Source organism: Coffea arabica, chromosome 1c (genome assembly GCF_036785885.1).
Source record: "Coffea arabica cultivar ET-39 chromosome 1c, Coffea Arabica ET-39 HiFi, whole genome shotgun sequence".
Taxonomy (NCBI): Eukaryota; Viridiplantae; Streptophyta; class Magnoliopsida; order Gentianales; family Rubiaceae; genus Coffea; species Coffea arabica.
The window spans coordinates 50,155,648-50,170,336 of record NC_092310.1 but is presented as its reverse complement, the minus strand read 5'-3'; the positions used below and the strand labels follow the sequence as shown (position 1 = coordinate 50,170,336).

At 35.6% G+C, this 14,689-nt stretch overlaps 3 protein-coding genes across 5 annotated transcripts; 1 reads left to right on the top strand and 2 right to left on the bottom strand.

Annotated features, from left to right (window-relative positions):
* The first annotated feature begins 1,504 nt into the window (after positions 1-1,504).
* On the top strand, positions 1,505-2,959 carry LOC113741934 (uncharacterized). The gene has a single exon (XM_072075631.1). The coding sequence runs from the start codon at positions 1,841-1,843 to the stop codon at positions 2,720-2,722; it is 882 nt and encodes a 293-aa protein (XP_071931732.1). The 5' UTR covers positions 1,505-1,840; the 3' UTR covers positions 2,723-2,959.
* A 2,088-nt stretch (positions 2,960-5,047) lies between these two features.
* LOC113726404 (N-carbamoylputrescine amidase) lies at positions 5,048-10,253 on the bottom strand. 3 transcript variants are annotated; one of them, XM_072075626.1, is made up of 10 exons: positions 9,919-10,219; positions 9,503-9,575; positions 8,764-8,812; positions 8,422-8,513; positions 8,130-8,281; positions 7,982-8,028; positions 7,845-7,878; positions 7,432-7,598; positions 5,758-5,854; positions 5,048-5,654 (listed from the first exon to the last, which is right to left on the bottom strand). In XM_072075626.1, the coding sequence occupies exons 5-10, from the start codon at positions 8,278-8,280 to the stop codon at positions 5,479-5,481; spliced, it is 672 nt and encodes a 223-aa protein (XP_071931727.1). In that variant the 5' UTR covers position 8,281; positions 8,422-8,513; positions 8,764-8,812; positions 9,503-9,575; positions 9,919-10,219; the 3' UTR covers positions 5,048-5,478. The 3 variants fall into 3 exon arrangements, with proteins under 3 accessions (XP_071931727.1, XP_027105911.2, XP_071931718.1); XM_027250110.2 differs by lacking the exon at positions 9,503-9,575 and having other exon boundaries at positions 9,919-10,253; XM_072075617.1 differs by lacking the exon at positions 9,919-10,219 and having other exon boundaries at positions 9,503-9,912.
* A 1,683-nt stretch (positions 10,254-11,936) lies between these two features.
* On the bottom strand, positions 11,937-12,735 carry LOC113725784 (uncharacterized). Its single transcript, XM_072075606.1, has one exon. It carries the CDS (start codon positions 12,626-12,628, stop codon positions 12,077-12,079), a length of 552 nt encoding a protein of 183 aa, XP_071931707.1. The 5' UTR covers positions 12,629-12,735; the 3' UTR covers positions 11,937-12,076.
* Positions 12,736-14,689: the final 1,954 nt, after the last annotated feature.

Here is a 14,689-nt window from a genome sequence, read left to right as displayed (position 1 = left end):
AATTGCATATTTCTAGGTGAAGATTTAAAAGACATTAAAAACTAATTTTGATTTTTTGTATGATGTCACAAGTCACAAATTTCAATTGATGATTATTAATTAGGTCACAATTTCATCTTAAGATATTTTCTTGGGAATAAAATGAGAAACTAGAAAGAAAAGAGGAAAACCCAAATTAAAAGAATTGAAAGGCTAAAAAAATTGTATTTTAGGAAAGTGATTTGAATATTTTTTTAATCATTTAAGGAGAAGATAGATCTTTGCAATTCCTCTTTTTTAATTTCAATCATTAAGGTGAAGATTTTTGTGGGAAAGAGGAAGAATTAAATAAAGAGGAAAGAGAAAAAGAAATAAAAGAAAGGAAAACAAGATAAATGAAAAGTTAAAATAATGCAAGGGCAATTTTATCCTAAAGGGGATTAAATGAATAAAATTAAAGGTTAGGGGGTAAACTGATAAATGAGATATTCTTTAAGGGGATAAAATGTGATTAACCCATTATTTATCTATCTATCTCTTTATTACCGTTATAAAGATACCATGAGTGTTGGTGTTTTGAACGTAAACATCACTAGGGTCTTAGTTTTTCTTATCCTCGTTATGCCCTTATTAATTGATTGAAGTATCATATATTGCCCTTATTATGTAATAATCATGACAAAACACTATGTGATGCGTGTTGGTTTAGAAGTGTTAAATGAAAAGACAAAAGATCACCAATGATGAAGCAATGGATTACCTATGAATGGAGAAGAACTCCAATTTCGGCCAAGATAAGATTTTTATGCTAGAAAAGAGTACTATTTTGCCTGTGCATGTAGAATTCAAGAACATCTATTATTTATTTATCTTTCTCTTTATTACCGTTATAAAGGTACCATGAGTCTTGGTATTTTGAATGTAAGCATCGTTAGGATCTTAGGTTGCGTTTGGATTGCATTTTCCATGGATTTTTCGTTGGAAAATTACTGTAGCGATTTGATGTATGTGAGGTAAAAAGGTGATAGGGAAATGTGTTCACGGAAAACAAGGCCATTTTTCGGTAGAAAATGGCAATCCAAACAAGCCTTTAATTTTTCTTATCGTCGTTATGCCTTTATTAATTGATTGAAATATCATATTATGCCCTTATTGTTTAATAATCATGACAAAAACACTATATGATATGTGTTGGTTTAGAAGTGTTAAATGAGAAGACAAAAGATCATTAATGACGAATGAGAAGAGTAAAGGTTAAATTGAGAATTAAATTCACTATATTATAACATATCGATTAAGAAAACGAAAAAAAAAGGCTAGAATAATTCAAAAATACTAAAACAAAAGGTTTTTTTTTTTAAACTGCAATTAACCTTTCAAAATTGTGCTTAATGCACCTTTAGCAGATATTAGTAGTTCCTATATCTATGCGTATATTGTGTAACTTTCAATGATGCTATTTTACAATCTTTCAGATATTTAGCACGCATAAAACGTTGGTATATGCCAAATGTTATCATCTGGCAGGAAAGATAAGGCAACTGGTGATTTCTTTACAGTTTTTACACAAAAACTGTGACCACCAAAATTCATCCAAAGTTTGATAACCACCCATCCTTGTTCCACTCCTAAGTTAGAGGCACCCTGAAACCGGCATCCCCAAATAAATAGCAACTTTCCACTCTTGACTTTATCAGCAGAACCATGCCCTTCCCGTGCATGTCTCCATCTTAGGCTTTGCTGTTTGCTCTCTTATCTCTCTCTTTTTCTTATCTCTGATGCATAACTCTTCTTGTGCTTAGTCTTGTCATGTTTTCTTTCTCGAACCATCTTTTCCACAAGACAGTGGAAAGTACAAACTATGGCTACGGCCTGTGGAAGCCTTCAACACATATTTGACAGGCCATTACCAGAAAGTCCAACTCTACTTGAGCCCTTTTCTTCATGGAAGCAGATTAAAACCATGAACCCAATCCCAGATTCTTCTTTTGCAGAGATTTTTGGAGAAGTACATTTCAAGGAGAATGAAGTTGTTCAATCTGTTGAGTCCCCCTCTTCCTCTTCATCCTTTCTTGATCTCCCTGCTGAATCATCTCCTTGCTCATCCTCATCGTCACCGTCATCGCTGTCCTCTTCATCATTGTTGGCAGATATATATCAACAAAATAGGATTGAAAGGCCACTTGACAACAAGGATGACAGCAGCAAAAGCCCCACATCAAGCTATTGTCCAACGCCAAGCCACGAGAAACATTACAAGCACAGTAATAGCTTTTCTTCCGTGAATTCGGAGAGTTTTTCATTATGCACGGAGGGTCTTGGATTTGAAAGCTCTGACGATGTGGAGGATTTGGGAAATGAAACTGGTTTCGACATTCAGCAGGAGCACCAGCCCCCAGAGGAGAAAATATGCTTTTTTAAGGAATCAAAAAGATCAAGAACAATTAAAGGGTCATTTCCTCCACCAATTTCTTGTATAGGAAGGACAGGAAGGCCTTGGGTGTCTTTTAGATCATATAGACAGGACGGCAGGTTTATTCTTCAGGAGATTAGATTTCCGACTCAAGAGTTTCTGCATGCATGCAGAGAAGATGGACGTTTGAGGTTGCAGCTTATTCAATCAGATGATGAAATTCTTGAGGGTGAGGAGGATGAGGAAGATGAAGAGGATTATTATGATTCTGAGGAAGTAAACTTGGAAAACGAGGGTGATGATAGCGATGATGAGCATGAGCACCGTTAGAATATTTCAGACAGAAGAGAGATTGAAAGAAATGAAGCTGGAAAGCATGTTCTAATCAGGACCAACAATAACCAACATAGCTCACAAAATAGGTAGAGAAGCTCCCAGTCTTGTTTGATTCTTTCTGCAGCCAAAACTTCCAAGTTTGCGGCATGTTTTTGTGATCTTAATTTGGAAAGAAATAGAATATTGATATAGGCAGATGGTGAATTCACCTTTAGATTTTCCAGCAGACAATTTTTGTTTCTTTATTTTCTCATTTATTTCTTTGCAGTATTTCATTCTGCCATATCTCCTGGATTATTCTAACTCCTATTGGAAATGCATTCATGATTTCTTGCCTTAATCCATTCCTCAACCCAAAGTACAAGGAAAAATTAATCAAGATTGATCAGAAGAGTGTTAATAGCAAAATTGTGTTATACACAGCATAGCCTCAACATTTCACAGCAAATAAAGAGGAGGATGCACCTTACCCTGGTCATTCAAGAGCTTGTTGTGCCTGAGCAGTAATCATAAGTGTACTCTGATTTAGTTTTATAACCACATGTAAACATCAAGTGCTAGAAGCAAGCTGAAATCTTAAAAAAGGGGGAAATATTTAATCGTGAATTCAGAAGCCTGCTTTCCATACACTTTGGAAATAAACTATTTCAGCAGTCAAGTTCCTTCATATCAAAATTTTGAATTTCTCTTTTTTCTTCCCTTTCTTGATACAGTAGTTCTTGATATTATTTGTTTTTCCAATTCCATATTTCCCTTTCTAGGATCCACCACAGAGAGGAAGAAAAGCCAAAAAGCATGAAAAAACCGGCATAAGCCAGCCCCAAACTCGGTATCCTTTCTTCTGATGGAAAATGAAAATCACAGACACTTCATCCTATATCCAACCCCAGCTATTCAAACTTTTGCAGCTGAAAATGAACAGGAGCAGTGTTGAAATATTAGTGCATTTTTACTGTGAAGTTGTGCGTAGAAATATTAGTGCATTCCTACTTGGTCTTGAAACACACATAAAAAATGATAAATGTTTCCCAACTCAGAGCTTTGTGTCATGCCATGCCTGATGGTACCAAACTAACATAAAAAAACATGAGGGCTGATAGAAGTCAAGATTGCCTGCATAATACCCTTATTTTCCAGCCAACTTCAATTATGGGTAGCCACTATGCCAACTACAAAAGAGAAAGCACTAGAACATTGACTGGAAACAAGACCTACATAGAAACTGTTCAAAGCCCCGGAGGCCATTGATATTTTGGTGAGAATGGATTCTGAGAGTTATTTTCAGCTTATTTCTGGATAAAAAAAGTAGTAAAGCAAAAATAATGACAGGTACATCTACGGAGGGAAATGGGGCAGGGACGGTTAACGGTCCAGATTTCCCCTAAAAAATTTGTGCGGCTGAGATAACAAGATGTAACTCGATTTTCGCGCCATGTGTGGGACCCACCACTATCTGTTGTGAAAATACATTCTGTGAAAAAAAAATTACACGATGTACAAAGAGACTTACGATCAGTTGATAATGGCTACAATGGGCAGGGACGGTTGCAGGAGACGCTCTTCTGAGGTCATATTAGATTCTGTTGACAACCAAATAAGTCTTTGTTCATGTCACGCATGGCAGGACATCAACCAAGTCTTTGAACACTAAAAGCCATCTGTCTCTTGGCCAGAAAACGGGGAGCCTGCTGTAACAGCTTGCTGCTGCTTGACTAAAATCTGAGGCCACTGTGCTTCCAAGTCGCCGTGGAATAATTTTTTGAAAAAAAAAAATTATAATTTTTTTGGTGTGATGTATGTAGAATAGAAAGATCGAGAAAAATGTAACCATCCATGATATAATTTCCAACCAAGTTGGAGGGCCATCACCAAGCTTATCGGCACATCTTTTTTCCTCCTTTCGACCCAATAATCTCTGAGGAAAAAGTTCTGAGATTTATGTTTACACTTTAACTCAGGTACAATAATCCATATGCAAGAAAAACAGTTGAAGAGTAGAACAGTAGCTTTACTTCGGAATGCATTACAACCTTGTCAAATCCACTGTCTAAGCAGGAAAGGATAATCAGATGCTGTGGGCCAAATGCAGATTGATGAAGAGACAAATGAAGTGAACGTAATCCTACTAGCTTTTTTATTCTCTTTTTTGTTTGAGTGGGCACTCCAAAATTTTGGCAACATTTGGCCGTCACGTTAGCTGAGGACCCAAAGACAAGCTAATGGTTAATCAGATTGCAAGATATGCTATTACATAAAAGATACCATGGACCACCTTGTACAGATACATCACTTTGATGAGCAAAAAAAAACACCAATAACTGGTCCAAAAAATCATTGAATATCTAACACATGCAATCTTCCAGAATTTGATCCTCAAGTGGTAAGTCCTATACTGTTAACACAAATGTTCCACGTAGCCATTCACACAGTGACAGTGCTCAGAAACCTTGATCTGAGGCTCAGGCTTTAGATGCTTCCTAAGACCAAGATATTTTAGATGCCAGTAGTGGATACAACTAACGTATATAGAGAGCAGGGTGTAGCTTTTGAAAGTAGCATAAGATATGCTTGTATCTCTAAAGAAGTCCAATACTGAATACTCTACTACTCTTGCTAAGCTCCTACATATTGGTTCTCTATCTAAAGAAATACCCAAGTCTCAAAACAAAAACCAAACTTCTCTTTCATCAAAAAATTGAGTACCATCTCATGATTTCAAGTGTCTCAGCTAAAAATTGTAACAGCATAAATTACAGAGGTGGATTGCTGCCATCTACTGTCAATAGCACCTTGTATAAATCTGGACGTCGATCGCGAAACACTCCCCAACTATATCTCTTGTATTTGATTTGATCCAGATCAAATTTTGCCACGAGAACAGCTTCCTCTTTGTCATCAGCAGTTGCAACAATTTCTCCAGTTGGTCCTGATCAGAACATCAATGCTCAAACTCCTACTCACACAGATGATACTATGAAAAAACTTTTTAAAGGCCAGCAATATTCTAGTTATCCTGGCACATAACATACCAGCTATAAAGGAATTGCCATAGAACATGATTTCACTTTTGCCATGTTCTGTCTGAATTATCTCTTTTCCAATGCGGTTCGAAGCTATTAAAGGCACCTGAATGTTAACCACATATGTCAGCAAGGCCTCAATTTAGACAAATTAAAACATTTGTGTACTCAAAGGTATTAAAATTCTACAGTGAGGGACAAAAGTATATTCCAGCATATATCAAATGAGGCACAAAATGATCAGGAATGCAAGATTAAAAACTTAGTTCTATGCAACCTCCAAAACTAACAAATCTTACATTCCTGAAGTTCAAAAGCATCAGCTTTTTGTTCATGAACCAACACCTGTAATAGCCAATAGTCCAACCATCATGTATTGCTTTGATTTATGGAAAGGGTCCTTATCATTCAGTGGCTGTCTTATCACAACTTTCAGTGACCAGTGATGAATCAGTTATGCTAGATGCTCACTTCAATGTTGTAACTGAAATAAAAGGTAGAGAAACTCTTCAATTGACACTCGGATGAATACTTAATCTGGTGGCCCCTCAAGAAATGACAATTGTAAACAAAAGGTGACATTGTAGAACTGGTAGGAAGGGACAAGGTTCTCAAAGAGAAGCCTGGAAATATATTTCCTGGAAAGTAATATGTAGAGCTAGGGGCAAAATTTTTTACATGGCCCCCTGAATCAGCTTATACTCATGAAACTTTCAAGTTAAACAGAAGGGGCCAAAAGATAGAAATCTTATTGCATGGCAAAGTTTCTTCAGCTTTAGATGGACAAGAGTCAAATTATCCATGTGAAAATTTAGCAAAGCATTTAGCCCTTGGAAAGAAGAGACAACCATCTTTCCTTGGAAAACAGAAACTCTAAAACTGTTTGGAAAACTACAACAAAACATTCCTAGAAAAGGCATATGAAACAGAAGGAGATCTGTGTTGTTTAGTGCCATAGGCTTCAAGCGACAAGAAAAATTTCAACCAGGCTTATTGCACAAGCTCAAAATATGGAAACTCTTGACACAAAGAGTGGTGCTTGCAAGAAACCATAAAGGATTTGCTGCTTAGCTAATGTGCATGTAGGAGACAGGAGTTTACATTTTTGAATGAAGCCCATGAGAGATAAATTTAGAGCTTCTCAAGGCAAGGAGGGAACAGGACAACCTGGAATTAGCATTTCAATACTTCAGTTTAAAAGACAAACAGGTATCTAGTATCTCTGATAGTGTTAAGGTAGTGGAAGTGCTTCGGTGCCTTAGCCATAGACTTCGACTCAATTCTGAAAACAAGCATTTGAAATCATGTCCCACCTATATGTAATCTCCCAGGCAACAGCAGACTGAATGCCATGACACTTCTTTTCATTGTATAAAAATGGGGGCAAATCTAAAAGAAGACAATTTTGGTTAACTGTGTATTGTATGGTCAAATGAAGTCCAGGATACTTAAGAGTTCTACCAAGAGGAAGTACACGGTGGTTTGTTATGCATTATACAGTGCATGCATATAGGTCCGACTCCTTCAAGCCAAAATAACCAGAACCACTAACTTATGAACACAAAAACATCTGCAACAATTACTGTGGAAGTCCCCACTAAAATTTTAATCCAACATATAAGATGTGTGCATTAACTTGACAAGGTCCAAGGTTAAAAACATCCTTCAGGATATGCAACTCACCAGATTGGCCCCAGCATGCCCTTGCATCACTCTCTTCCAGTGATCTCGAGAATCAAGGCCTTCATCTTGAGGTTCAGAACCAATAGCAGTAGGGTACAACAATATTTCTGCACCTTGAAGAACCATAGCTCGTGCAGTCTCAGGAAACCATTGATCCCAGCAAATTGCTGTCAAGCACAAGCAGTAGAAAACTTAGATTTCCTATTTCCTTCTGGAAGCTGATTGTATTATTTGTTTAAGCCTTCAATTCTTTCTACTGCTACCAGTAATTTTGAGCTTTGGAAGACACAGCTTCTATATCATTTGTTATGCACTTTGACCATGAGTGGAAACATCAATCTGGAACCTATGGGCACACCTCATTCGAAATGATTGCAAGATGATATGAAAATCAAGGAAAAAGGAAGACTTACCAACTCCAACTTTTGCAAATTTAGTTTGGAAGACCTGGTCATTGTCACCATGATCAAAACATCCAGGTTATTAAAAAGAAATGACAATTGGTGTTGACAGAAGCAGTATATGCTCAGAACTAATCTAGCTAAATCACCTTAAAACCAGTGTCTCCTGGATTAAAGTAAAACTTTTCTTGGTATCCTGAAGAGGAAACTTCACGTATCAGACTTAATTTCTTATCAGATATAAACAAAATGAAAACATCACATATCAGATTTAAATCAACTATCACACTCGCACACCTGGACCGTCAGGGATGTGGGATTTCCTATAAAGCCCAAGATCTGTCCCGTCAGCATCAATTACAGCTACTGAATTGTAATGGGCATTGTTTGCCTCCTCAAAGAAACTAACTGGTATCACTACTCCCAGTTCTTTGGCGAGCTTTTGCATTCTGAGAAGCACACCATGCATAAAATATTGCTTAAGGAATGTCAATGAATGTGAAGCAAATAAATCATTTCTATTAAAACAAGCTGCTCCATCAGCCCATGAGTACAAAGAGGAAAAAATGAAGAAAAGAAGATTTTTTACCTTAGAATTGTTGGATGTCCCTTGTAAGGCTTTGCTCGCTTAAAGAAATCCTCCCTTTGAGCTTGACAAAAGTAGTAACCCTCAAATAATTCCTGGAAATCCGAAAGGAAAATAAAACACAAGTAGCATCCACAACAAAAGATATACTATGACTACATCATCATCCAACTCTGTTAGGAAATGTAACTGGTTGTACCAGATTTTGGCCATTGCACATGTCATTTTTCCCCAAAAGTGTCACAAACATGAAAAAAAAAGAAATGGCAGAAGACTTTCAAGATTGATTAAGACTAGGAGGACTTTTGTTTGGAGCTGTATATTCCATGTATGAGGAGGACTAACCTGTATGAGAATGATATTAGCACCCTTCTGACAAGCTGCTCTAACCAATCTGCATACATGAACAAGTCAGAGATAAAAATCAATAGTTGATAAAGGTCTAATTTTCTTGTTCTCAAGGTTATTATCTCAGCAACAGTGTTCTTACATATGATGAAGTTAAATTCTTAGCAAGCCCAATTTTGTTTTAGAAACATGGTTTTCAATAAAACAATTGGTACGAAAAACACAAGCAGGCAACGTTCAACAGTAATGTTGTTTTCGTCTCTTGGGTGATTAGCTCCAGATTATTAATACAAAACCACAAAAGTGCAACCAACGATGTTTTTCTACCATTGTTCTAATAAGGAACAGCTATTTCACTTATTAAAACAGAAGAATATCTCAGTCTGCCAATCAAGAACTGCCCAAGAGGATCCTTTTACTCACACGTGCCATGTAATTATTTTGTCTAAATAGACAAATCTGCTTCATAATGCCCTGACCACACTCAGGACCCAGTGTAAACCAAGAGTACATTTCACACAACCTTAGAGTCATGCAGCCAAAGAATCCCCATGCTTTGAAATTTAAACCTCCCACGTTAAGGTTTTCTATCCTTTTCTATGTTCCTAGCTGCAAATGAGCCACAGAAATTCATTCCTCTGAAGATTATGTCATGTTTTACTTCTTCCAATTTCTGATGGGGGTGACCCAAGGTAAAGAAGATGGCTAAGCCTCAATTATTGGCATTTACACCCACCAGATTCAATCTCAGAACCTCATGTTTCACAGATGCTCCTTGACCATCAGCTAGTGCTAGAATTCAGCTACATCTAATCCAGTGTTTGGAAGTTCCAAACAAACAATAAAGCTCCAATCTTTTAGCTTAAAGGGATCTGACAAACACATTACTGGAAGAAAATTCAGCAAGTATATCAAAAAATGAAAGGCAACAAGATCAGATTTTTCACATTCACATATTAAACTCAACGAAACCTCAATTACCCTTATACTTAAAAACCTCAATCATTTGCACTAAGCCACCAAAACCCTTTTCACATCTTTATTTATGTCAAGAAACTCCTTGATTCCGATCCAAATTGTCATCAACGGGTAAAAATTTCTTATGGGTTCATGCTGAAAGTCGCTGCAAGAAGGAAAAAAAAAACTTGGGACCTTTCAGCAGTGGCAACGTTGGTGGAGACGTCATCAGTGCAGGAGAACTGGAGAGCAGAGACGGTCACCACCCTTTTCCCATCCTCCATCGGTACTACTATGCAAAATCTCTTACTTCAGCTCTTTTCTGAGGGGTCGTTTAATAAACGACAGGAGTGAATTGAGTAAACGCACGGGAGCTGGGACTTGGGACTGGGGAAGCTTAGACCGGCACAAACTACAAAAGAGCGGTGGGCTGTGGCGGTTTTGTTACGAATTACGATCAAACGACTCAGTGCATTTGAATTTTTTTTTTATTGGATGGCTGATTTTTGGGAAAAGTTTTTTAGTAGAATAGAGCAAACGAAAAAAAAAAAAGTCACTAAACTAATAATACCAGTTTTCTTATTGGGAAGAAATCTCCTCTCAGGTTTCTCTTAATATCACATAGTATCCTTAAAATTTTAAAAATATCACTTCTTTCCCCTATTTTTTATTATATGTGTAACAAAAATTTTAAAAACCCTAAACTACCCTTCTACTTACTAAATAAAAATACTTTTCAATCACTTTGTTTACTTCAAGAAAACTATCATTTAAAAAAAATATCTAATAATACTACCCCATCATAATGTTATAGTCCATAAAAATATATATTTAAAAAATAAAAAAGACATTTGTAAAGAAATACACTTGACTAATTTAAATGTATATGCTCAAAATCGTTTTTTTTAATGAATTTTATATATTTTTTAACTTCTTCTCAATTCTTGCCCAAATATTTAAATTATACTGATCATTATAAAAATCAATCCAAAATAAGCAAATAAATTATACCATACTCTATCATAATAATAAAAAGTAAAAGATAAATAAAATTCAATTTATTATAATTTACAAATAAAAAATTGCATAATCATCCAAAAATGAGTAAGAGAGAATGTTGGAGAAAAGGAAAAGAGAAGAAAGTGACTTTTATTTTAAAAATTTTTGTAGGTCCATTTATTTGATATGTAAATTATGTATCAAGTGAAAGTTAATATAATCTTTTTACAATTAGTAGGGGAGATAAGTGATATTTTAAAACTTTAGGGGTACCAAATGATATTAGAAGAAACCTCAGAGGAGGTTTCTGATATTATCCCTTTCTTATTTCGGTTCTTAAACTTTTTGTTCTGTCAAAGGTTTTTTACTCAATTGATGAAAAAATATACAATGTTTAGTCACTCAACTTATGTACAATTTTGATCATTCAATTAATAAAACATACACTTTTTGCTCCAAAAATGTAAGCATCAATTAGTTGAATTATCATTTTGATAAAATAAAATGGTTCACTGACCAAAAAACAAAGAATTATGAATATTTTAGTGATTATTTATTCCTGTCAGTCAACTAAATCATGTATGTAGGTTGTTGTTACACAACCATTTCTTTAAAAAAAAAAAAAAAGGATATATTAAGTTGGTTGTTGAAATTCGTCGAGCACCAACTATTTTATAAAGGTCAGAGAAAAATTTCAAAGAGATTCAAATAGATCGGATGATTTAGCCAAATTATGCGCAACCTTATTTGCTTCTCTAGACATGTAGGCTTCGTCGACCAGTATAGTGAGAGCTTATGTCTCTTCCGAGCTACTAATGAGCTTTATAACTGCGGCTGCATCTTCTTCCAAAATTGCAAGCGATACCACTGCTTCCCTTGCAGCAAGAACTCCTGCCAATTCCGCACTAGTTAGGGTGTGTTTGGATTGCATTTCTCGTTATTTTTCATGAAAAAATTACTGTAGCGATTTGATATATGTGAGGAAAAAAGGTGATAGAAAAATGTGATCACGAAAAAACGATAATATCCAAACACGCCGATTAGACCATCACCCACTTTCTTAGATAAGCCAGAAATAAATTGACCATAGTAAGTGCAAATGCCAATGACTTGTTCAATTGTTGATACAGAAGCATCGATCAAAGCTAATTATACTCGAACAATCCTCTTTTCTGCACTTTGATTTTTTTGAACATGCAGCGGACACATCAATATACTATTAATATCAGACCCATCTCATATTTAATTTTCATCTCAAAGTCTGTAAATTACACAATTGGAGATTGCAATGACAAATTCTTACCTTTCTACCAGCGAGGAAAAAAAAAAAAACAATTGGCGTGAGTATCCAAAATTAGGCATTAAGGAGCATCATTTCAGATTTATTTTCCTGGTCAATTACATCAAGAAAAACAGGGTCAACAGTCACGTGACTGTCCACGTGAGCCTTAAACCTATGGTCCCACCACAGAACCTTAGCATCTCCTTCGATATCCACAGCTGCATTCAGCACCATCTCCCGGCGCGCCACGTCAGCCAAGAACTCCTTGGCATGATGAGCCAGCTCCAGCCCGCTGAGCCGCGCCGGAAGGTGGAGGAACTGGCAGGATCTCGGCGGCTGGGAACCCGCTTCCACCACCGCTGACCCGAGGAGGCAGCCGGCGTAGTAGATGGACATGTTCGCGGAGGAGTATCGGACGGTCGCGACGTTTGGGTTGCTCACGTGGACGGTCAGGATCATCTCTGCGTCCAAAACAGGGAAGTTGAGCTTTAAGGAAGTTAGGTTGATTGAGATTAGGTGGAAAGTGGGGTCACGCGGCTTTGAGGAGAGTATTGCTGACGCGGCTGTGGCGGTTGCTGCGCCTACTAAAGCGGAGGTCCAGCTCCATTTGGCCTTTTTGCCCATGGGTTTTTGAGAAGGATACGGAAGAGATGAGAGGTTCACGGCGATTTGTCCACGCAGAAGGAGCTGATGAACGAGGACGACGACTATTGGGGGACTTTTTGTCTTTGGAGTTGGACCTTCCTGACGATATTGCCCTTGATTAAGTTGCTTTGCTGGCTTTGGCCACCAGGGCAGTGAAGGGTAGCTTAGAAATTTTATATGCTTGGAAAAAGTTCCAACATTTGGTGTCCAAGCGGTCGGGGAAATCGTTCAAACATCCATCAAATTTCAAATTCTTTTCTTTTTTACTTTTCAAATAGTAAGATTAAATGGTAAATTTTGATCCTAATCTAAAGTTGTGTTTGGATTGCATTTTCCGTCATTTTTCATGAAAAAAATTACTGTAACGATTTGATATATGTGAGAAAAAAAGGTGATAGGGAAATGTGATCACGAAAAACGATAATATTTTTCGATGGAAACCAACAATCCAAACAAGGCCTAAGTTTTTGAATACTTTTCATTCTGAATTCATCACGTGATGGATACATAATCATTCTTTTAAGGACAAAAAGATTAGATCCTATTCAAAAAAAACAAATGATTCGATCTATAATCTTTTTTGTTCCTAAAAAAGTAATATTTGATTCAAACTATATTCATTTAGGATTTGACCTATTTTGTATTCATTTTACCACTAAAAAAATTGGGATCTAACTATTTTGTACATAAAAAATAATTGCATGTAGGTTACATGATGATTTCAAATTAAAAAATGGCCAGAAACTAAGGTTGAGATCAAATTTTGCTAATTAATTTAAATTTATAAATGACGTAAAATTAATATTTTTAAAAGTGAATGATGAAAAAATTCATTTGACAAATGTAAGGAACGTTTTAAATGATTTTCCTAAAGGGTTAATCATGAAAATTGCCTCGAGGTACGTTCAGAATTTGCAATTTACCTCTTAAATTTTTTTTTTTATCACCTAATCCCATAAGAGACAAAACTACTCCAAGAATATATAGATTTCGAATGTGTTCCTAGATTTGGCGTATGTATACAATGTATGTATTGTGGATCAGATTAAGTCCATTTGTATTGAAGATTATTTGAAAAAATCATGTAGATTAATAGTGCATTATTTTTTATAATGTAATATATATGAAACAAAAAAATAATTGAATAAAATAGTGATTAAAAAATGTGTTTCAAGAAAATATTCTAAGTTACAAGGACAGAACTTGGTTTTAAGTGGGTTTTCTTTTTGACAAGGACCACATTTTCCCTTTCAATCATTTTGAGAATATTTTCAAAATTTTTAAAGATACATTTATGCCACTAAGAGACAATTGCCATTTCGGTATCTCTTAGGAATAAACTCCAGGAGATGGGATGGTAATTCTATACCTTAAATTTGAGCAAACTTATCCAAATAAATTCAGGTAGTGGAGGTACTTCAATATATTGGCATGTGATGATTGCAATGCAACCTCAACATCACAAATCCAGGTTTATTGCCAAAATAACTTTTCTTTAAACTTTTGTTTCAAAACATATGTCCAAAGTAACTTATTTTTAAAATTTATTATCTTTATGATTTTTTTTGACACATAAGCTCTATGTGTGGTAGGATGAAGATAGAGACATGCTCCGTTCTCTTTTCCATCTAATATTTTCCCTAATTTCCTCTCTGAACCTTGCTGCATTTTTTCTTTTCATTATCTAACAAATGATTTCTAGCACCATATGTTTGATAAAATGTCTATGAAGAAAACTACATAACAATATAAATTCATATCTAGGATGCCTTTTGCTTTTTATACTTGTTGATTACTTATATAATAATTTGGTAGTTTTCAATTTGCAATTCAAAATTTGAAATTTTCATCTTGATTACTTTTTGCAAAATTTTTTTCCAAGAAATAGGAAGGATAACATAAACAAATATGATTGCCTTGAAGTTTTTCTAACTTTTTCTTGTTATTGCTTAATTTTCATTGCAATTTTCGTTGTAGTTTTTGTATTTTTAAATTTATTTTTGAAAAAAATATATGTAATAGGTTTGATACATTTAAAAA